Raw genomic sequence first — 23,967 nt, forward strand, 5'->3', positions numbered from 1 at the left:
CCTTCCCAGCAATGCAAATATTTGAATTGAATTGCTATTGGAAATTCATTCCAAATGTTAACATATCATGTCAATGTTGCTGTGGTCTCCTAGAGGTTCCTAAATGAGAGATTTCATCTCTTGCTCCACTGAGAGACAATCATCTAACATCTTGATCATCTAGTCCACTCTACAGACCCCTACTGAGGCCAGGCAATTTGTCCAAATTATCCTGAGATGCTTATTTAGCACTTCATTTAAGCTCAAAGGTAGTTCAAAAATAATACAGACCCATCAGCTGTATCACCTCTGTCCCTCGCACAAATGCTTCTACCAGTCTATCACAGTGACAGAGATGGAGATCATTTTCACTCATTTTCATCTGAGAAAGTACAAGTAAAATACAGACCCAAAGCCTGCTGTTCGTGCCAGCTCAGACTCTTCTACCACTCTGTCTCTGCAGGGGGGACGGGGATCACTTTCACAATCATCTTCATCTGAAAAGTCTCCGCAGTCATTGTCACCGTTACACTGAAGTCGCCTCTTTATGCATCTGCCTGAAACCAAAATCAGGAAAGACTCAATGTATCTAATGCCAAATATTCTCTTTCTTTCTGAAGTTATCAAATGCATTTTAACCCTGGAGTTGAGGTATCAGAAAAATATATTTGAGTTCTTCGTACAGAATATATAGATGGCCCCTTTTGGGGCCTTTCACACTTGGAAATCCAAGTATCCAGAAGCATATGCTTTTTTTTTTTTTTCTTTTCATCCAGGAAGGCACACAGAAACCCACAATGAGCAATTGGAGCACAGAGATTACCTGTACTGCACTGAAAGTCATTTCCGCAGTCATCTTCAGCATCCTCACAGGGCTCTGTGGGCACACACTGTCGTCTGTCTCCCACAGCGTCGGTGCAACTTTTCCCATTAAATTGTCCAAAGACCTCAATGCTTCTTGAACGAAACTGCACAATATCAGTTGGAATGATTAGAATTTCTAATGCCAAAAAAAGGGTATGGTCTAAAGGTGCATCCGTACAACTATATCCCTGCAATGAGTCAATGGTTTTAAGATAGAAGTGGTGGAAGATGTTATTTAGGGTAACACTCTGCGTTCTAGGTTTGGCAGCCTCTTATACAGACGATTCCTCTGGACACTCATTTAGTATTCTGTACAACATAAAGATTTCCTGGAAAAGTTAGCAACGTACATTTAAATGTTTATCTCTCTTTCTGGGTTTGGAACTCAGTTGTGGGGCTCCCTGCCTCGTAGTCATTTTTCTGGAGAGGCTAGCAATACAGTTTCCATTTGGGGAGGTCAATGGGGAAGGGAGATGAACACTTACCATTTGTCTGAGGCAAGGATCACACTGTGACCATTCACTCCAGGGGCTCATTCTGCAGTCTATGTGTGATGTAGAGCCACTTCTTTCTGTTAGCTCTGGGTCATAACTAAGATAATAGAACATCCCAGTTTATAATGACCCTTGTGTATGTCTGTTTCCAAGAAGTCTTCACAAACACAGTTCATTTTGTACTTTATCCCCTCTCAAATTATGCCAGTTATCTTTTTACTATATCTCTCATTCCACCCTTAATTGCATGCTGTTTTTTATTTTCAACTCATCTTCTTGTTTAATTCTTGTCTGTATTGTAAGTTAACTTTTAACTTCCTAGCAATGCAAATACTTGAAACAACAAAATAACGGCATTGAGGAAAACTAGCAAAGCATCTTTCCAGGTGTTTTGCATAGATTAATCTTATATTTCCAACTAGATTATGAACTTAATGAAGCTAGAAATCTGATTTTATTTTTTTGCGTATCTTCCTTCCCATCCACCATACCCCACCCTTCCCAAGAATCTGGTGAGGCTAAGTTACCTCATTCTCTTGCAAATTTAAGCCAGCCAGCCCAGGCCCAGCCATTCCTGTAGCGGGCACCTCATAAATCAGGTTTCCTCTCTCTGGTATTCTGTATGCCCTAAACTGGATGCTTTGCCACTTCACACTTCACTTCAGGATTTATTCCTGATCTTTCTGAGTTTTAACATCATATATTTTGGCACTTATGCCTCCCTTTCCACCCCTAGGCCCACTGCTCAGCAGTGCTTTTCTGGCTTTGAACTTTCCTTTCTCTGTTGGTTCACCACTTGAGTCTCTTCTGGTTGAAATATCACCCAGGATAATTATAAAAAGAAGAAAACACATCAGAACCAGAAGCCACCCAACAAGAATCCTACAAATTCCCTACCTCTACTTGCCTGACCTGACACTGATCCTTCCTATAGTTAAGCCTCTTAAACCACAGAAAAGGCTGGCTGAATAAGAAGAGCTCCAGTCTACAGCTCCCAGCGTGAGCGATGAAGAAGTCAGGTGATTTCTGCATTTCCAACTGAGGTACCGGGTTCATCTCACTGGGGCTCGTTGAACAGTGGGGGCAGGACAGTGAGTGCAGCCCACCGAGTGTGAGCCAAAGCAGGGCAAGGCATCACCTCACCCAGGAAGTGCAAGGGGTCAGGGAATTCCCCTTCCTAGCAAAGGGAAGAGGTGACAGATGGCACTTGGAAAATCGGGTCACTTCCACCCTAATACTGTGCTTTTCCAACAGTCTTAGGGAATGGCACACCAGGAGATTATATCCCATGCCTGGCTCAGAGGGTCCCACGCCCACAGAGCCTTGCTCATTGCCAGCACAGCAGTCTGAGATCGAACTGCAAGGCAGCAGTGAGGCTGGGGAGGGGTGCCCGCCATTGCCAAGGCTTGAGTAGGTAAACAAAGCGGCCAGGAATCTCGAACTGGGTGGAGCCCACTGCAGCTCAAGGAGGCCTGCCTGCCTCTATAGAGTCCACCTCTGGAGGCAGGGCATAGCCAAACAAAAGACAACAGAAACCTCTGCAGACTTAAATGTCCCTGCCTGACAGCTTTGAAGAGAGTAGTGGTTCTCCCAGCATGGAGTTTGAGATCTGAGAACGGACAGACTGCCTCCTCAAGTGGGTCCCTGACACCCAAGTAGCCTAACTGGGAGGCACCCCCCAATAGGGGCAGACTGACACCTCACACGGCTGGGTACCCCTCTGAGATGAAGCTTCCAGAGGAATGATCAGGCAGCAACATTTGCTGTTCACCAATATTCGCTGTTCTGCAGCCTCCGCTGCGGATACCCAGGCAAACAGGGTCTGAAGTGGACCTCCAGCAAACTCCGACAGACCTGCGGCTGAGGGTACTAACTGTTAGAAGGAAAACTAACAAACAGAAAGGACATCCACACCAAAACCCCATCTGTACATCACTATCATCAAAGATGAAAGGTAGATAAAACCACAAAGATGGAGGAAAAAAAACAGAGCAGAAAAGCTGAAAATTCTAAAAATTGGAGCACCTCTCCCCCTCCAAAGGAATACAGCTCCTCATCAGCAACGGAACAAAGCTGAATGGAGAATGACTTTGATGAGTTGAGAGACGAAGGCTTCAGACGATCAGACTTCTCCGAGCTGAAGGAGGAAGTTCGAACCCAATGCAAAGAAGCTAAAACCTTGAAAAAAGATTAGAAGAATGGCTAACTAGAATAACCAGCATAGAGAAGTCATTAAATGACCGGATGGAGCTGAAAACCATGGCACGAGAACTACGTGACAAATGCACAAGCTTCACTGGCCGATTTGATCAACTGGAAGAAAGGGTATCAGTGATTGAAGATCAAATGAATGAAATGAAGTGAGAAGAGAACTTTAGAGACAAAAAGATAAAAAGAAATGAATGAAGCCTCCAAGAAATATGGGACTATGTGAAAAGATCAAATCTATGTCTGATTGGTGTACCTGAAAGTGACGGGGAGAATGGAACCAAGTTGGAAAACACTCTGCAGGGTATTATCCAGGAGAACTTCCCCAACCTAGCATGGCAGGCCAACATTCAAATTCAGGAAACATAGAGAATGCCACAAAGATATTCCTCGAGAAGAGCCACTCCAAGACACGTAATTGTCAGATTCACCAAAATTGAAATGAAGGAAAAAATGTTAAGGGCAGCCAGAGAGAAAGGTCAGCTTACTCACAAAGGGAAAACCATCAGACTAACAGCAGATCTCTTGGCAGAAACTCTACAAGCCAGAAGACAGTGGGGGGCAATATTCAACATTCTTTTTTTTTTGAGACAGAGTCTCGTTGTCACCCAGGCTGGAGTGCAGTGGCACAATCTCGGCTCACTGCAAGCTCCGCCTCCTGGGTTCATGCCATTCTACTGCCTCAGCCTCTCTGAGTAGCTGGGACTACAGGCGCCCGCCACCATGCCCGGCTAATTTTTTTGTATTTTTTTAGTAGAGACGGGGTTTCACCATGGTCTCGATCTCCTGACCTTGTGATCTGCCCACCTCAGCCTCCCAAAGTGCTGGAATTAGAAGCATGAGCCACTGCGCCCTGCCTCAACATTCTTAAAGAAAAGAATTTTCAACCCAGAATTTCATATCCAGCCAAACTAAGCTTCATAAGTGAAGGAGAAATAAAATACTTTACAGACAAGCAAATGCTGAGAGATTTTGTCACAACCAGGCCTGCCCTACAGGAGCTCCTGAAGTAAGCACTAAACATAGAAAGAAACAACCAGTACCAGCCACTGCAAAAACATGGCAAATTGTAAAGATTATCGATGCCAGGAAGAAACTGCATCAACTAACGAGCAAAATAACCAGCTAACATCATAATGACAGGATCAAATTCACACATAACAATATTAACCTTAAATGTAAATGGGCTAAATGCTCCAATTAAAAGACACAGACTGGCAAATTGGATAAAGAGTCAAGACCCATCAGTGTGCTGTATTCAGGAGATCCATCTCATGTGCAGAGACACACATAGGCTCAAAATAAAGGGATGGAGGAAGATCTACCAAGCAAATGAAAAACAAAAAAAGGCAGGGGTTGCAATCCTACTCTCTGATAAAACAGACTTTAAACCAACAAAGATCAAAAGAGACAAAAAAGGCCATTACATAATGGTAAAGGGAGCAATTCAACAAGAACAGCTAACTATCGTAAATATATATGCACCCAATAGAGGAGCACCCAGATTCATAAAGGAAGTCCTTAGAGATCTACAAAGAGACTTAGACTCCCACACAATAATAATGGGAGACTTTAACACCCCACTGTCAACATTAGACAGATCAATGAGACAGAAAGTTAACAAGGATACCCAGGAATTGAACTCAGCTCTGCACCAAGTGGGACTAATAGACAGAATTCTCCACCCCACATCAACAGAATATACATTCTTCTCAGCACCACATTGCACTTATTCCAAAATTGACCACACAGTTGGAAGTAAAGCACTCCTCAGCAAATGTAAAAGAATAGAAATTATTACAAACTGTCTCTCAGAACACAGTGCAATCAAACTAGAACTCAGGATTAAGAAACTCACTCAGAACCACTCAAGTACATGGAAATTGAACAACCTGCTCCTGAATGACTACTGGGTACATAATGAAATGAAGGCAGAAATAAAGATGTTCTTTGAAACCAATGAGAACAAAGACACAACATACCAGAATCTCTGGGACACATTCAAAGCAGTGTGTAATGCCCATGATAGAATGTTGGAAAGATCAAAAATTGACACCCTAACATCACAATTAAAAGAACTAGAGAAGCAAGAGCAAACACATTCAAAAGTTAGCAGAAGGCAAGAAATAACTAAGATCAGAGCAGAACTGAAGGAGATAGACACAAAAAACTCTTCAAAAAAATCAATGAATCCAGGAGCTGATTTTTTGAAAAGATCAACAAAATTGATAGACCGCTAGCAAAACTAATAAAGAAGAAAAGAGAGAAGAATCAAATAGATGCAACAAAAAATGATAAAGGGGATATCACCACTGATCCCACAGAAATACAAACTACCATCAGAGAATACTATAAACACCTCTATGCAAATAAACTAGAAAATCTAGAAGCAATGGATAAATTCTTGGACACATACACTCTCCCAAGACTAAACCAGGAAGTAGTTGATCTCTGAATAGACCAATAACAGGCTCTGAAATTGAGACAATAATTAATAGCCTACCAACCAAAAAAAGTCCAGGACCAGACGGATTCACAGGCGAATTTTACCAGAGGTACAAGGAGGAGTTGGTACCATTCCTTCTGAAGCTATTCCCATCAATAGAAAAAGAGGGAATCCTCCCTAACTCATTTTATGAGGCCAGAATCATCCTGATACCAATGCCTGGCAGAGACAAAACAAAAAAAGAGAATTTTAGACCAATATCCCTGATAAACATCGATGCAAAAATCCTCAATAAAATACTGGCAAACCGAATGCAACAGCACATCAAAAAGCTTATCCACCATGATCAAGTGGGCTTCATCCCTGGGATGCAAGGCTGGTTCAACATATGCAAATCAATAAATGTAATCCAGCATATGAACAGAAACAAACAAAAAAAACCCATGATTATCTCAATAGATGCAGAAAAGGCCTTTGGCAAAATTCAATAGCCCTGCATGCTAAAAACTCTAAATAAATTAGGTATTGATGGGATGTATCTCAAAATAATAAGAGCTATTTATGACAAACCCACAGCCAATATCATAGTGAATGGGCAAAAACTGGAACCATTCCCTTTGAAAAATGGCACAAGACAGGGATGTCCACTGTCACCACCACTATTCAACATAGTGTTGGAAGTTCTGGCCAGGGCAATAAGGCAGGAGAAAGAAATAAAGGGTATTCAATTAGGAAAAGAGGAAGTCAAATTGTCCCTGTTTGCAGATGAGATGATTGTATATCTAGAAAACCCCATCATCTCAGCCCAAAATCTCCTTGAACTGATAAGCAACTTCAGCAAAGTCTCAGGATACAAAATCAATGTGCAAAAATCACACGCATTCTAATACACCAATAACAGACAAACAGAGAGCCAAATCATGAGTGAACTCCCATTCACAATTCCTTCAAAGAGAATAAAATACCTAGGAATCCAACTTACAAGGGATGTGAAGGACCTCTTCAAGGACAACTACAAACCACTGCTCAATGAAATAAAAGAGGATACAAACAAATGGAAGAACATTCCATGCTCATGGATAGGAAGAATCAATATCATGAAAATGGCCATACTGCCCAAGGTAATTTATAGATTCAATGCCATCCCCATCAAGCTACCAATGACTTTCTTCACAGAATTGGAAAAACTACTTTAAAGTTCATATGGAACCACAAAAGAGCCCTCATTGCCAAGATAATCCTAAGCCAAAAGAACAAAGCTGGAGGTATCACGCTACCTGACTTCAAACTGTACTACAAGGCTACAGTAACCAAAACAGCATGGTACTGGTACCAAAACAGAGACATAGACCAATGGAACAGAACAGAGCCCTCAGAAATAATACCACAAATATACAACCATCTGATCTTTGACAAACCTGACAAAAACAAGAAATGGGGAAAGGATTCCCTATTTAATAAATGGTGCTGGGAAAACTGGCTACCCATATGTCGAAAGCTGAAATTAGATCCCTTCCTTATGCCTTATACAAATATTAATTCAAGATGGATTAAAGACTTACATGTTAGACCTAAAACCATAAAAACCCTAGAAGGAAACCTAGGCAATACCATTCAGGACATAGGCATGGGCAAGGACTTCATGTCTAAAACACCAAAAGCAATGGCAACAAAAGACAAAATTGACAAATGGGATCTAACTAAACCAAAAAGCTTCTGCACAGCAAAAGAAACTACCATCAGAGTGAATAGGCAACCTACAGAATGGGAGAAAATTTTTGCAATCTACTCATCTGACAAAGGGCTAATATCCAGAATCTACAAAGAACTCAAATAAATTTACAAGAAAAAAAGCAAACAAACCCATCAAAAAGTGGGCAAAGGATATGAACAGACACTTCTCAAAAGAAGACATTTATGCAGCCAACAGACACATGAAAAAATGCTCATCATCACTGGCCATCAGAGAAACGCAAATCAAAACTACAATGAGATACCATCTCACACCAGTTAGAATGGTGATCATTAAAAAGTCAGGAAACAGCAGGTGCTGGAGAGGATGTGGAGAAATAGGAACACTTTTACACTGTTGGTGGGACTGTAAACTAGTTCAACAATTGTGGAAGTCAGTGTGGCGATTCCTCAAAGATCTAGAACTAGAAATACCATTTGACCCAGTTATCCCATTACTGGGTATATACCCAAAGGACTATAAATCATGCTGCTATTCAAGGCACATGCACACGTATGTTTATTGTGGCACTGTTCACAATAGCAATGACTTGGAACCAACCCAGATGTCCAACAATGATAGATTGGATTAAGAAAATGTGGCACATATACACCATGGAATACTATGCAGCCATAAAAATGATGAGTTCATGTCCTTTGTAGGGACATGGATGAAGCTGGAAACCATCATTCTCAGCAAACTATGGCAAGGGCAAAAAACCAAACATTGCACGTTCTCACTCGTAGGTGGGAATTGAGCAATGAGAACACTTGGACACAGGAAGGGGAACATCACACACTGAGGCCTGTTGTGGGGTGGGGGGAGGGGGGAAGGAACGCATTAGGAGATATGCCCAATGTAAATGGCGAGTTAATGGATGCAGCACACCAACATGGCACATGTATACATATGTAACAAACTTGCACGTTGTGCACATGTACCCTAGAACTTAAAGTATAATAAAAAAGAAGGAAAAAAAAACACAGAAAAGGCTAGGTGATGCCAATCTCTCCTCAAATGCTCTAGATCCCAGCTCCCCTTAGAGACTCTGATCCATTGAATATCTCCTTCCTTTTAAACTCTCCCTCTCTACTATCTCCTTTCCATTTGTAGTTTAAAGTGTTCAAGCTTGTGATATTAAACCTAAAAAGCCAAGGAATGAACAAATCATGCACCCTCCCTGATTATACATTTTCTTTCAGCCACTCCCATCTCCCTCCTGCCCTTCACAATAACACTTCTTAGAATAATTTCTGGAAGCACGTTTATGTCTTTCTGTCATCCAAAGAACAAGTCTTATCTCTTCCTTCAAACTCTACATGTCCTTTTAGTTACTTCTAAATTCTCTTTTCTTTTAGCCAAGTTCTTGAGAAAGTAGTGAGCACCCTCATCTCTTGTTTCTTACATCCCAACACTTCTCAACTCTCCTGCCCTGTGAACGCTGCTCTTGCCCAACTCCATGATGACTGCCATGTGCCTCACTGTTCCTTTCAGTCCTTATCTTACTGACTGCTTCAGGACATTCAATGTATTCACCACTGTTGCTCTTCAGGACACTCTCTTCTCTTGGATTATAGGATCTTTCTTTCATTTCTTTTTTCTTCTCTGCCTGGTACTCCTACTCTTTTATGCAGGCCCCTCTTCTTCTGATAGTCGTTGAAATACTTATTTTCCCTTGAAATCCTTTCCTTGGATGTCTCTCTCTCTCTCTTATGTTTCTCTATATTTTCCCCAGAACTTTGGTTTTCATGTTTATGCTAATGACACTGTATTAATCTGTTCTCACATGGCTATAAAGAACTACCTGAGACAAGGTAACTTATAAAGAAAAGAGGTTGATTGACTCACAGTTCCACAGGCTGTATGGGAGGCATGACTGGGAAGGTCTCAGAAACTTACAATCATGGCAGAAGGGTGAAGGGCAAGCAAGTACATCTTCACATAACATCAGGAGAGAGAGAGTGAAGGGGGAAGTACTACACAGTTTTTAACAACCAGGTCTCATGAGAACTCCATCATGAGAACAGCAAAAAGGAAGTCCAGCCCCATGATTTAATCACTTTCCGCCAGGCTCCTCCTTGAACATGTGGGGATTACAATTCCACATGAGAGATGAGTGGGGACACAGTGCCAAACCATGTCATTCCACCCTGGCCCGTCCAAAATCTCATGTTCTTCTCACATTTGAAAACACAGTGATGCCTTCCCAACAGTCCCCTAAAGTCTTAACTTATTCTAGAATTAACTAAAAAGTCCAAGTTGAACATTTCATCTGAGACAAGGCAAGTCCCTTCTGCCTATGAGCTTGTAAAATCAAAAACAAGTTAATTACTTCCAAGGTACAATGGGGGTACAGGCATAAGGTAAATGCTCTCTTTCCAAAAAAGAGAAATCAGCCAAGAGATAGGGGCTACAGGTGCCATGCAAGTCCAAAACCCAGTTGGACAGTCATTAAATCTTAAAGCTCCAAAATGATCTCTTTTGACTCCACTAATCATGTTCAGGGAATGCTGATGCAAGGAGCAGCTCTGCTTCTGTGCCGCTGCATAGTATAGACCCTGTGGCTGCTTTCATGGGCTGACTCGAGTACCTACAGCTTTTCTAGGTACACAAGGCAAGTTATTGGTGGACCTACCAATCTGGGGTCTGGAGGATGGTGGCCCTCTTCTCACAGTTCTCCTAGGCAGTGCCCCAGTAGGGACTCTGTGCAGGGGCTCAAACCTGACACTTTTCCTCCACATTGACCAAGTAGAGGTTGTCCACAAGGGCACCGTCCCTATAGCAAACTTCTGCCTGGACATCCAGGCATTTCTACACATTCTCTGAAGTCTAGGTTGAGGTCCCCAACCTCAACTCTTCCCTTCTGTGCACCTGCAGGCCCAATACCGTGTGGAAGCCACCAAAGCTTGGGTTTGCACCCTCTGAAGCAATGGCCTGAGCTGTACTTGGCCCCTTTTAGGCATAGTTGGAGTTGGAGCAGCTGTGATGCAGGGTGCCATGTCCCAAGGCTGCACAGAGCAGTGGGGCCCTGGGCCTAGTCCATGAAATCATTTTTACCTCCTAGATATCCGAGCCTGTGATAGAAGGGGCTACCACAAAGGTCCCTGAAATGCCCTGGAGGCATTTTCCCCTTTGTCTTGGCTATTAACATTTGGTTCCTCTTTATTTTTGCAAATATCTGCAGCTGGCTGGAATTTCTCCCCAGAAAATGAGTTTCTCTTTTCTACCTCATGGTCAGGCTGCAAATTTCCCAAACTTTTACATACTCCTTCCCATTTAAATATAAGTTCTCTTTGCTTATGCAAATGAGCATAGGATTTTAGAAGCAGCCAGGCCATATCCTGAACACTTTGTTGCTTAGAAATTTCTTCTACCAGATACCTTAAGTCATCTCTCTCAAGTTCAAAGTTCCACAGATTCCTAGAGCAGGGGCAAAATGCCACCAGTCTCTTTGATAAAACATAGCAAGAGGACCTTTGCTCTAGTTCCCAGTAAGTTCCTCATCTCTATCTGAGACCATTTCAGCCTGGATTTCATTGTCCATATCACTATCAGCATTTTGGCCAAAATCATTCAACAAGTCTCTAGGAAGTTCCAAATTTTCTCTCATTTTCCCTTCCTGTCTTCTTCTGAAACCTCCAAACTCTTCCAACCTCTGCCTGTTACCCAGTTCCAAAGTCAATTCCACATTTCCAGGTATCTTTAAAGCAATGTCCCACTCTTGTTACCAATTTTCTGTATTAGTCTGTTCTCACATGGCTATAAAGAACTACCTGAGACTGGGTAACTTCTAAAGATAAAAGATTGAATTGACACAGAGTTCCACAGGTTGTATAGGAGGCATGGCTGGGGAGGCCTCAGGGAACCCAATCATGATGGAAGGGTGAAGGGGAAGCAAGCACATCTTCACATAGTGGCAGGAGACAGAGAGTGAAGGGAGAAGTACTACATACTTCTAAACAACCAGCTCTCATGAGAACTCCATCACAAGAACAGCAAGGGGGAAGTCCACTTCCATAATTAAATCACCTTTCACTATGCCTGCCTTTCGACACATGGGAATTACAATTTGACATGAGATTTGGGTAGAGACACAGAGCCAAACCAGATCAGACACCCAGAGATAAGTCAGCAGCCCAGACATCTCTCCTGAACTTTAAACTTTTGAAGACAACTTCCTATTGGACCTTGCACTTGAAGATCTTCATGACTTACTGAACTCAATGCATTCCCAAATGAGTGCATTAATTTTTCTCCCCTCTCAAATATGCTTCTCCTTTGTATTTATTGTCTTGGCAAATGACACTTCCATTTATGCAGTCATTCTAATCAGATACCTGGTGCTACCTGTCTCATCCTGCACTCCAATCTTCATGTATGCCATCTAATCAACCACAAAAATTTGCTGTTTACAGTCTTGTAAATGATTCTCAAACCCATCCATTCTCTTCATCTCTTTCAGATGTTTTTCTTGTCTACACCAACATTATATATCTCCTAGATGACTACAAAAATTACTCTCTAATTCAGTTTCCAGAAGGCATCCACAGGGGTCTTTTAAAAATGCAAATTTGATCTTACCATTCAGTTACGAGAAACCTTCAGTAGCTTCCCACCACTCTTGTGATGAAGTCTAAGTTTTTCTTTTTTTTTAACATAATGCAATAGGCAGAATAATGACTCTCAAAGATATCCCTGTTCCAATTGCTGGTACCTGTGAATATGTTGCCTTACATGGCAAAGGGGACTTTGCAAATGTGATTATGGGGAGATCATCCTGTATTGTTTGGTTGGGCCCACTCTGATTACATGGGCTCTTTAAAGGAGAAGAGTGGGTGAGAGAGATGTGAAGACAGAAAAGGCAAGAGAAATCCAAAGCAAGAAAAGGGACTCCACCTGCTGTTGCTGGCTCTGAAGATGGAAGAAGAGGGCAATGAGCCAAGAAGCACAGGCAGCTGTAGAATCTGGGAATAGCAAGGACATGATTTTTCTTTAGAGCCTCCAGAAAGGAATCTGGCCCTGCCAACACCTTGATTTTAGCCTAGTGAAACCTAATTCAATTTTCTGACTTCTAGACCTGTTAAATAATACATTAGTGTTTTAAGCCACTAAGTTTGTAGTAATTTGTTACAGCTGTGATAGGAAACAAACGCACAATGCCTACAGAGCTCTACATGGCCTATCCCTTTCCTAATTCTCCAACTTTACTTTTCTCCACTTAAGCTCCAGCTACACTGAACATTAAAATTTCAAGACAAGCCACTTTTTCTCATGTCTTCAGGCTTTTAACCATGCTATTCACTATTCACTACATTGATCTCATCTTGGACACACATTATATTTTTCTGAGAATCCACCTTAACCTCCTGGTGTAATTTAGTTTTCTATGTACATATTCTTACAGCATCTTGTTCTCATATTTCATTGAATTAATTATTCACTCATTTATCTATTCATCAAATATATATTAATTTCCTATTATTGGCTAAGCATGGGAGTTACAATGGTGTTCAAAACAAAACAAAACAAAAAACATGATCCCCAAAGCAGGAGTTTACATTTTAGCTAAAAATACCAGTGAGTTTGGGGACTTTCCTGTTTTGTTCAGATTGAATATCAAATACCTGGAACATAATAGGTACTCAGGAAAGGTTTTTTTTAATGAATAATTGAATAATTGAAAGAGGAGGAAGGAAGTCCTTAGTCATGGGGTTCTGGCCAAATCTAGGCCTGTATCTCTCTAGGGTGTGATCTCCTGGGGAATCATCCACATGGTTTTTGAGCAAGGATTGCAAGGCAGGCTTCCTCGCTGGAGATGGCATTTTTGTAAGCCTGGCCCTTGCCTACACCTTCCAGAATATCAGGAGGTGTGATGAGCTTCATCTTCTAAAATTGCAGGCTAAAAATGTATTACATGGGATGCCAAAACTTCTAGAAGAACCTGCTTTCTTGGAAGTCTGAGTACTAGTGCATATCTGAAACCACGTGACTAAGAAATTCTCTGCTAGAATATTTCCATAAATCTACAGCCTCATCTGGAACTGACAGGCCACATCAAGAGGCAATAGCACATACACCTTAATGCCCTATGGCAGTGGGTCTCAATACCATGTACATATCATAATCCTTAGATATTAAAAATAGGAATTGTAAAATTGTGATCCCCATTCTATACTGATTAAATCAAGCTCTCTGAGGATGGGCTCTAGGCATCAATGGTTTTAAAAAGTTACCGAGGTGATTCTCATGTTCAAACAATGTTGAGAAACACTGCTTAGCAACATCTGGTGGAAATCCATGATATCTGAAGGGTGGACCTCAAGTAGGTGTAGGAGTACTCATTATATCATTACCCAAGATTGAAACCACCACAGACCTAAAATTGTCACTGAGCTGGTATCCTGTCTGAGTACCTACTATATTCCAGGTATTTGATATTCAAGCTGAACAAAACAGAAATGTCCCTAAGCTCACTGATATTTTTAGCTAGAATGTAAACTCTAGCTAGTTAGTTTGAGGATCATGGTTTTTGTTTTGTTTTGTTGTTTTGAATACCATTGTAACCCCCGTGCATAGCCAATAACAGGAAATTAATAAATATTTGATGAATGAATAGATGAGTGAATAAGTGAGTAAATACTTAATTAAATGAAATATGAGACAAGATACTATAAGAATATGTACATAGAAAACTAAATTACACTAGGAGGTAAAGGAATCTCATTGGAACGTCATTGGTTTCAGGAATTGCTCTGGGCTCTATTAACATTTCTATGAATCTTTTTAATGTCTTATTTCTCCAGTATTAGTGCTGTTGACTTGAACTGGATTATCTGTTTTCATCTATTACTTTTTGAATATGTTAACATTTTGTTTCAACATTTCCCCAAGATAGATTACTTCCTTGGTTCCAGAAACCTCATCTTTCTCACCTGCCACTCAGACAAGCCTCAGTGAATGCTGGTTCAGAGGATACTGTATAGACTGGAGAATCATGCATGGAAGGTAAAACTCACTGTGAATACTCCACAGTGAGTTACAGTCCATTACTGGAGAAATCTAGAACCCAACAAGGGCTGTTCATCTTTCCCACATGTAAGTGACCAGACCCTGCTCCAATGATACTGGTATTATCTCTAGACAGTTCTCTAACATCATTTGCAATAATAATAGGCCCACATTGACTAGATGTACACTTATTTACTTCCTTCTTAACTTCTAACCCAAGGACTCCTTTTTGTTTTTTTTTGACTAAGTATGACTCACACTTGGGACTTAGTACAAAGCACCAGATCTTTGCCTTTTATCTTTTATTGCTCTCCCGGACTATGATTTGAATTCATTCCTTGAATGATTCAATCTATCGCCATAGGAAGGTTCTTACATATCACTCTCTTGCCTTGGGACTAGAACTTACATTCTCTGGATGTTAAGCTCAGTGTATGAGTTTTCTAGGGCCACCATAACAAAGTACCACAGACTGGGTGCCTTAAACAACAGAAATTTATTTTCTTGCAATTCTAGAGGCTAGAAGTCTGAAATCAAGATATGGTTGTGTTAACTCCTTCTGAGGTCCCACTCCTTGGCTTGTAGATGGCCATCTTCTCCCTGTGTCTTCACACGGCCTTCCCTGGTGTCTGTGTTCAAATTTCCTCTTCTTATCAGGACACCAGTCACATTGGATTAAGGCCCACCCTAATGACCTCATTTTAACTTAATTACCTTTTTAAAGGACTTAACTGCAAATACAGTCACATTAACAGGTATTGGGGGTTAGAACTTCAACATATGAAATGGTGGTGGTGGTGGCAGGGGATGATCAGGGAGATCAGCCCATAACACTCATAAATGACTTTGATTAAGTAAAACCTTATATTTGTTTATTCATTTTACTAGACAATTTTCAAAGCTCATTTTCTCATTAACCTTTACTCTACCTTTTCTTGGTAAACTTTGTAAGCATTACTAGTTCTTTTTTATAGATGGGAAACTAAAAATGGAGAATTACACTACTTATCCAAAGTTGAACAGTTAGTGAAAAACTGGGTCTTGACTCGACAACTCTTAGCTCTTAGTTCAGTGCAATGTTTCCCTGTCTCCTGTGCTGGCTTTTTCCCTCCAACCTAAATCCTCTTTGAAATAAGCTGAGTGGTCATAGCATATTTACTAATTTCTGCATCTAATAGCCTCATGCCTTTTAGACATCTTGAGATACAGCAAGTTAACAAGAATGCAAGTATTTTTAAACTTATAGCAGCCCCAGGCAAGGCATGTCAGTTGGACAGCCTGACTCTTGCCTGTACCTACTTTAAGCTTACACCTAAATGATGTCAAATTAGGCAAAAATAAATTGAAAATTGTTTTAACACCTGGTTGTTTTGCCTTCACTGTGCCAGGTACCTGGCTCACTGGAAGCACAGTGAAGGCAGAACTCATGGGAATTGTTAGGAGAGAATAACAAGTCGTGCAAAAAGAATATATTATTGAAAGAATATGCTGCATAAATACTAAGAAAGAACATAGGTGATCTTGAATAGCTTCTTCTGTCTTTCATCCTCTGAGCCCAACACCCCCTGCTTAGCCCACTGAACTCACTCAGCAGATCATCTTTTGTAGTTCAAGGACTGCATATGTACAACACTTACCGCCTGCCTGTCACCCTGCTGTGCTATTAGGCTGAGTGGAGAAGTATTTGTAAAGCACTTTCTGGATTCTTAGATGAAGTGTGTTTATCAAATAAAACATATCTCCAAGTGTTTCAATCTCCGCCTGAAAGTCACTTCCTAGATCAAAGTGATGTACATCAACATGGCAGGAGATCTAACTCTGGGCCAGAAATGCATCAAATGAAGGGTCATTGATATACGCCCGGTCCTATTATCCTGCCACGAAGAAAAGTTTCCAGTTTTAGAAAAAGAAAGCCTCAGTAGCACCTCGAATTCCAAGATACTTTGTGGTAGGCCCAGGCAGGAAAGCACTTACTTTATGAAGGAAGCTTTTTGTCAATAAATACGATAATGTGGCACCTTTGAGTGGAGAAATATAAGCTAGTTAGGACTACATTTTCAACCAATGGATCTGGCACACTTTCTTTGTTCATGCAACTCGTCAAGATGAAAAGATAATATAACAGCAGTGTCAAACACGAAGTTTTTAAAGAACCTTTCCTGATTTCTCAAGTCTTATTTCAGAGCTTCTCTCATGTGCTTTAAATGAGCCAACGGTCACCAACCTTTACTGAGGACCTGGTACATGTCGGAAATTGTTCTAGTGGATAAGGTTGCAAGACAGACAATGTTCTTGTCATCATGGGGCCTACACTCTAGTAGGTGAGATATAAGAAGCAAGTATGCTAGAAAATACAACATGCAATATTTCTTAAGACGTGTGAGTTATGAAGGAAAACAAAGCAGGCCGGGTAAGAGGATAGAGACTGCCCTAGGACTGGAGTTGGGAGGGAGGGCAGTGAAAGAATCCTCTCACAGGTGGTGTGGTGCTTTTAAAATATGTCCAGAAATTCTTTGACACTCTTCCCATCGAAAGTAGGGTTTATGTTTGCTTCTATTGAAGTTGGCTGAGCCTTTGTGACAGCCTTGATGAGTAGAAAGCAGAGGAAGTAACACTGTATGAATTTTAAGGCTGGGTTACAAAAGGCCATGTGAATTCTGCTGGTTTATCTAAAGATATTTGCTTGAAAGCCTTTCACCACTGTGTGTGAAGGCACTTACGAGCATGGGGGTGGAGAAAGAGAGAGAGAGAGAGAGATTCCTAAACACACCCAGTTGTTCAGCTTCCCAGCTGATTGAGTCTTCCCAGCCCAGGTGACAGACATGTGAGTGAATAAGCCGTCAAGATGACCCCAGCCGCAGCCACCATCTGACTACACCTATGTGGGAGGTCCATGAGGACCACTCAACTGAGCCCAGGCAACCCCTGGATTTATGAGCAAAAGAAATAATTGCTATTCTTTTAAGATACTATTTTGGAATGAGTTGTTACACAGCAAAAAAACACAAAACAAAACAAAAAGAGAGTAGAAGGTGATAGTCCATTAAGGTCCTGAATGAATTTAGAGAGGAAGCTCTGTGAGGGTCTGGATAAAATTTTCCAAGCTAAGGGAAAAATAAGTGCAAAGGCCCTGATGTGGCATGTTGGAGGCACTGCAAGCATGGTGTTAGAGCAGAGTGAGCCAAAAAGAGAGCGCAAATGCCCTGGGGAACAGGGAAGGGTGCAGCTCTACTTTGCAGGCCATGGACAGGCATTTGGATTTGATTCTGAGCTTGCGAGGAATACTTAGAAGAGTTGGAGAGCAGAAGTAACACAGGTTTGTGTTTTCCAATGATTTCTGTGGTTGCTGGATGGAGAATTGACTACTGGCAAGTGGACAAAAATGGAGGCAGGCAAGAAATAATAGTGATTTGGGCTGGAGTGAGTGGTGCCCATGGAGATAGTGAAAAGCAATCAGGTTTGGGATATGTTTAAAGATAGTACCAACAGGACTTACTGTTAAGTTGCAAGTGGGAATGACACACGTAGAGGTGTCAGGTATGATTCCCAGGTTTTAATCTAAGTAACTTGGTGAATGTTGGTGCAGGGTGGGTAGAGACGAGTAGAGAAATCAATAGGTATTCTCCAGACATGTTATGTTTGGGATGCCTATTAGATTTTTCAAGAAGACATGTTGACTAAGCAACTGGTCACTGGGCTCAGGGAAGCAATTGCACTGGAGATACAGATGTGGGAGTTGTCAGAGTCTAAGTGGTATTTCACCATAGGTATAGATGTGGGGATGTCGTCATATAAGTGGTGTTTCACCATAAATATAGATATGATGTTGTCAGAATATAAGAGGATATTTCATACCATGAGACTGGATGCAAGGGAGTGGGTCTAGAGTAATGTGGAGAAATGTGCCAACATTTTTTTTAAGTTAAAACATGTTTGTATGCCATTGAGAATGATTCAGTAAAAGGGAGGTATTGATGCTGCAGGAGAAAAGTGGCAGAATTATAGGAGCAAAGTCCTCGATTAGGCTAGAGCAGAGGAAACCGGTATGCAAGTGGACTGGTGAAGCTTCACAGGAGCATCACGGGCCTCACTTGGCTGAGGTGCAACAAGGGAACTTGACTGAGTTGTAATTGCCATTTCCTTGTTAGCATCTCTCACTAGATTGTAAGCCCAGTGAGGGCAGGGACCCTCCATAATGTGTCCAACATTACACTGCAGTTCCTGACACAACGTCTGGCTCATTCGACAAAGTTGATAACTGTTTTATGTATTAAATGGACAAATACACAAATTATCCTATTTGGCCAAATGTAGTTCATAAATAAATATCTGTTCACTTGCATGGAATATAAAAATGAAAAACTTAGGCGAATATAACCAAAGTAGGAGGAAAAAGTGACATTTTAAATATCTTCAGTTTGTTAGATATCCAAAACTTTTCTATTAATGAATGTTTGGATATTCTTCCAGATTGTTGAGATAAATTGAATTAAAATAAATAATAATTGCTAACATTTGTGAGTGCTTATATGCATCAGGAATTCTTCCCTTAAGCCTTAATTCTTATATCATCCCTTAGATATCTACTACTATTATTATTATTATTACACTTTAAAGATGAGGACCTGAGCCACAGAAATGGTAAGGAATTGCCCTCAGATTAGACAGCAGCTACTTGGTGGCAGAGTTGGAATTGAAACCCAGACAACTTCTTTCCAGAGCCCAGGTAACTAGTCACTTTCAGGCCTTCTAATCCCCAGCCTAGTACTCCTTAGGTATTTGAAAAGTGAGGAATAAATTAAATATGAAAATAACTCCGCTAAAACATACCACGTAAAGTCAAAGGATGAATGACAAACTGGGAAAAATATTTGTAATTCATATCAGAGGCAAAGACTAATTTATGAAGTGATCATAGAAATATGTAAGAGAAAGACAGGAGACTCAATAGAACAATGGACAAAGGAAATGAATAGTTCACAAAGAAAAACATATGGCCTTTAAATATATGAAAAAATGTGCAATCTGACTCAAAAAGAGAAAGGCAAATTACAACCTTGCCAAAATACCTTTTTTTTTTTAACCTATGAAGTTGACAAATATCAAAAGGTTGGCCTACAGTTCCCATCACAAGGCTGTGAGAAACAAGTACTCTCTTACTCTGCTGGCTAAAGTGCAAAATAATACAAATAGGGCAATTTTAGCACTGTCACAAAGTGATTATCTTTTGACTCAAATCACTCTGGGAATTAATCCTCAGGTACACCTAACCACTTACAAAATGATATATAAACAATGATATTCACTACAACATTATTTCTAGTGTAAAAGATTGGAAACACCCAAATACTCATCAATAAGAATTAATCAGCTATGAGAATGAGGAAGCTCCCTCATATTGACTCAGAAAGTTATCCAGGATATGCCATGAAGTAAAAAAAAAAAAAAAAAAAAAAAAAAAAAAAGAAAGTAAAAGATAGTATATATAAGATAGTATATATAATATGATATCATTTGTAAAAGACTGGGAGGGAATAAGATTACATATGAGTCTATGGTTTAATCTACAAAAGAAGTACTGGAAGGATACTCAGAAACTCATATATGTGACAACCTGTAGAGGTAGGATGAGGTGGGAGTGAAGAAGTGTTTTTAAAACACTGTATATATAATAACACAAATCTCATGGAAAGTCATGAGGGGGAAAGTAAGACATTCAATGTATACCTTGTTTTATTTTTGATCTTTGAACCATGTGCATATTTTGTTATTTACAAATTAGAGAGAAAAGGTAGTGATAGCTACACTCACAGAGCACTTCCTGTTTGCCTGGCACTGTGCTACGCATGTTGTCTTTGTTATGTCAGGTATTCCTCACAGCAGGACACATTATTATTCCCATTTAGCAGGTGAGGTACAGGTTTAGAGAAGTTAAGGAGTTTACTTAAGGCGCAGAGCCAGTAAATTGTGGAGCCTGGGATCAAACCCAGGTCGCCTGGCTCCAGAAGCTCTGAGCTACTGTTCTACTCTCATGGTGGTTTTTAACATTGATGCTCTACCTTGAGAAACATAAGGGATGATGTCCCCCTCATGGCCAGTTCTTATGGTCACATTAATCTTTGTAAAAAAAAAAAAAAAGAAAGAAAAGAAAAAAAACAATAGTTAGAAATCCCTGACAGTTCCCCAGGAATAACAGGTCACTGTAGCTGTGGCATAAGATGTCTTCAGCCATGAGAGAGCCCGGAAGGCTAGCTGTAATTCCAACCCTTCCTTCCTAAACAAGAAAGATAGCAAAGTGAAAGCACAGGAAGGTTATTATTTTTTTTTAATACCTGGCATTTATTAAGTTCTTACCATGTGCCAGGCACAGATGTCATAAGTACATTACATGTATACCTATTTAATGTTTACAACAAAAACCTTATTAGATAGATGCTATCATTACCACTGTGATGAGTTGAATTGTGCCTGCCTGCCATCCCTGAAAGGTATGTTGAAGTCCTAACCCCCAGATAATTATTTGATCCTAAGTATCAAATAAGACTGGGACTTTATTTGGAAATAGGGTCTTTACAGAGGTAATCAAGTTAAAATGACATCGTTAGGGTGGGCCCTAATCCAATATGACTGGTGTCCTTTTAAAAAGGGGACATTTTTATAAAGACGTACACAATGGGAAGATGATGTGAAGATAGCCATGTGATGATAGACACAAAGATTGAAATGACCTGAAACCAAAAAATAAAATACAAGGGAGTGCTGGCCACCGCCAGAAACTAGGAAGGACCCTTCCCAGAGTATCGGAGGGAACACGGCCCTGCCACCACCTTGATTTCAGACTTCTAACCTCCAGAACTGTGAGACAATACATTTCTTTTGTTTGAAGCCATCCAGCTTGTGGTGCTTTGTTACGGTAGTCCCAGGACATAAATAAAACCACATCTTACAGACGAGGGACCCGAGGTACAGAGAGGCCAGGCAACCCGCCCAAAATGACACTGTTGGTAAGTAATGGTGCCTTGACCTGAGCCTGGGAAGTCTAGCTTCAGAGGAATGCTTTATTCTGGTTAAATTTATATTTATATATAAAGTAATTTTGCAAATTTCAGTTAGCTATTATTCAAACAAATCGTCTCACTTCATGACTGAGGGCTCTGAACACTCTGTTTTGACTTCAACCCCCGTCAAAGGGCAAAGCACAGAGCATTCAGAGCAGGGCAACCGGGGCAAACTCAAGAGGGCATAACAATGGGAGTCCACGAAGCCAAACCATACTCAGCCATGCAGCTGCTGGAGCTGGGGTCCAGCTAAGGGGGCTTTCCGGTCCTGCCTGAAACAGCCGAGTGTGGCCAGGACCCGGGGGGTACGCACTTCAAAGCAGTCGAAGCTTCCCCACAGCCTCTCATTTTTGATCAGCAGGAGCCGCAATCTAGGAATGTGGGTTGTTTGAGTTATTATTATTATTTTTTTAGCTTAAGAAAGGGTCAGGTGAAGTTCAAGAGAGCTAAAGCAACTTGGAGGAACTGCCTTTCCAAATCCCTTTTGTGCCCAGATGCCCACTAAACAAAAATATTTTCTGAATGGTACAATGCTTTACAGATAATATGGAAAGAGGAGGGATGAAGGAAAGGTCTGGGCGAGCACTGGATCCAGGGCCCATGTTCGTCTGTGTAGCACCTCTGGGTGCCCCCTCCTGAAAGATGCAGCCCTGTGAATAACCCACTTGGTGAGTGGAGCCCAGGCTGAATGGTGGCCTCCAACTGCAGCCAAGAGGCAGGCAAATATGTACTGGAGACGGACATCAAAGTTCAAAACAGCATTTGGGTAAACCAAGAGTCAAATGACTAACGAGGAATTGGAAGCAGGTTATGGTTATGTCTGAGCAGGGGAACGGGGCTTGGGCAGACATTTCCCCCCAGCCATACTGTTGAAGTGAGGAATATTTCAGTACTTTTCCCAGAACGGATCATCTTGTATTGAATTATACAGGTCGATGTCTACTCCGATGACTCCAGGATGGAATGAAGGATGCCTCATGTGACCCTAACCTCCACCATTTCTAGGTACAGTGTAGGTGTTCAATAAACACTTATTATCTGGGTGATGTGTTTCCTGGATGACTTGCCATGGGCTTTGCAATCCCGATTAGGATCAGAGAAAAAGGAGAAAAAGTGTCTTTGGTGGAAGCATGAGTGACAGGTCTGCATCACTGCAATTCTGGAAGGGAAGAAATGTGACCTAAATCCCAAATGGCCCTAAACAAAATGCATGCCTCTGAACACAATTCAGGATGTCAAGGGAAAGAAACAAAATAGTTAACCTTTGCCTAATGTGGAGGCAAAAGGGTGATGTATCCAAATGTTAAAGGTGTCAGACATTGAGGCAGAGTGAGGGAAAGATTAATTTCCTTAATTTTAAACTTCTCAGACATCAGGCACTAATAAACACAGGTTTATCACACACTGGTGAAAACAAGCTTAATTTTATAATTTCAAGTATTTAAAGAATACCTCAGTCTTAACATTTGAGTGCCTTGTTGAAAATAAATCCCCAGAAATGGCAGCAGATTTCCACAGAAAACTCGTAAAGATGCACCCTATGTATTTTCTTATCTCTTTTCGAAGTTTAAATGCTAGGGCTTTGTATATTGCCACGTGGATCAACATTGTTATGTACTTTGCTGCTAAGAAGACCTTGAAAGGCTAATCCTACAGGAAACTTCCAGAGACAAGCAGAAGAGTAACTGACTCACCTGGTCGTGTACTGTGCTGTGAGGACGCTTATTTCTAAAATGCAGATTGCAACTGCAAAACTCCGGCAGGCTGACATGCTGCTCTTGCTGGGTGGCTGCGAGTGGGGTGGCAGGGCAGGTCTGGTAAGGCATTTATTTGCAAAGGGCCAGAGGACAGGGAACAAGGATTGTTTGTCTGCATTCAGAGTTTTTGTCAATTTGGGTGGCCTGGGTACTGAAGTCCAACCAAAGGAGAATCATTTTGTAATTCTTGGCCTCCTGCTTTCTCATATTGACAAGTAGATGTGGGGCAATGGGTCTGTGAATGCTAAAGTCCCTAAGATGGGCAGCAGCGCTGTGTAAAAACGGAAACAAAGGCCGGGCGCGGTGGCTCACGCCTGTAATCACAGCATGTTGGGAGGCTGAGGTGGGTGGATTACCTGACTTCAGGAGTTCGAGACCAGCCTGGCCAACATGGTGAAACCCCATCTCTACTAAAAATACA

General features: G+C 41.1%; 1 protein-coding gene across 1 annotated transcript in view; it reads right to left on the reverse strand.

Annotated features, from left to right (window-relative positions):
- The window catches only part of C9 (complement C9), a 78,022-nt gene extending 54,380 nt beyond the window's left edge, over positions 1 to 23,642 (reverse strand). The window contains exons 1-4 of the mRNA XM_003274369.4: positions 23,484 to 23,642; positions 1,329 to 1,434; positions 803 to 947; positions 389 to 536 (exon numbers count right to left, since the gene is read on the reverse strand). Coding sequence (XP_003274417.2) covers positions 389 to 536; positions 803 to 947; positions 1,329 to 1,434; positions 23,484 to 23,560 — 476 coding nt within the window. The 5' untranslated portion in view covers positions 23,561 to 23,642. The remainder of the gene's footprint in view (positions 1 to 388; positions 537 to 802; positions 948 to 1,328; positions 1,435 to 23,483) is intronic.
- Positions 23,643 to 23,967: the final 325 nt, after the last annotated feature.

This window comes from Nomascus leucogenys, chromosome 6, assembly GCF_006542625.1.
Source record: "Nomascus leucogenys isolate Asia chromosome 6, Asia_NLE_v1, whole genome shotgun sequence".
NCBI lineage: Eukaryota > Metazoa > Chordata > Mammalia > Primates > Hylobatidae > Nomascus > Nomascus leucogenys.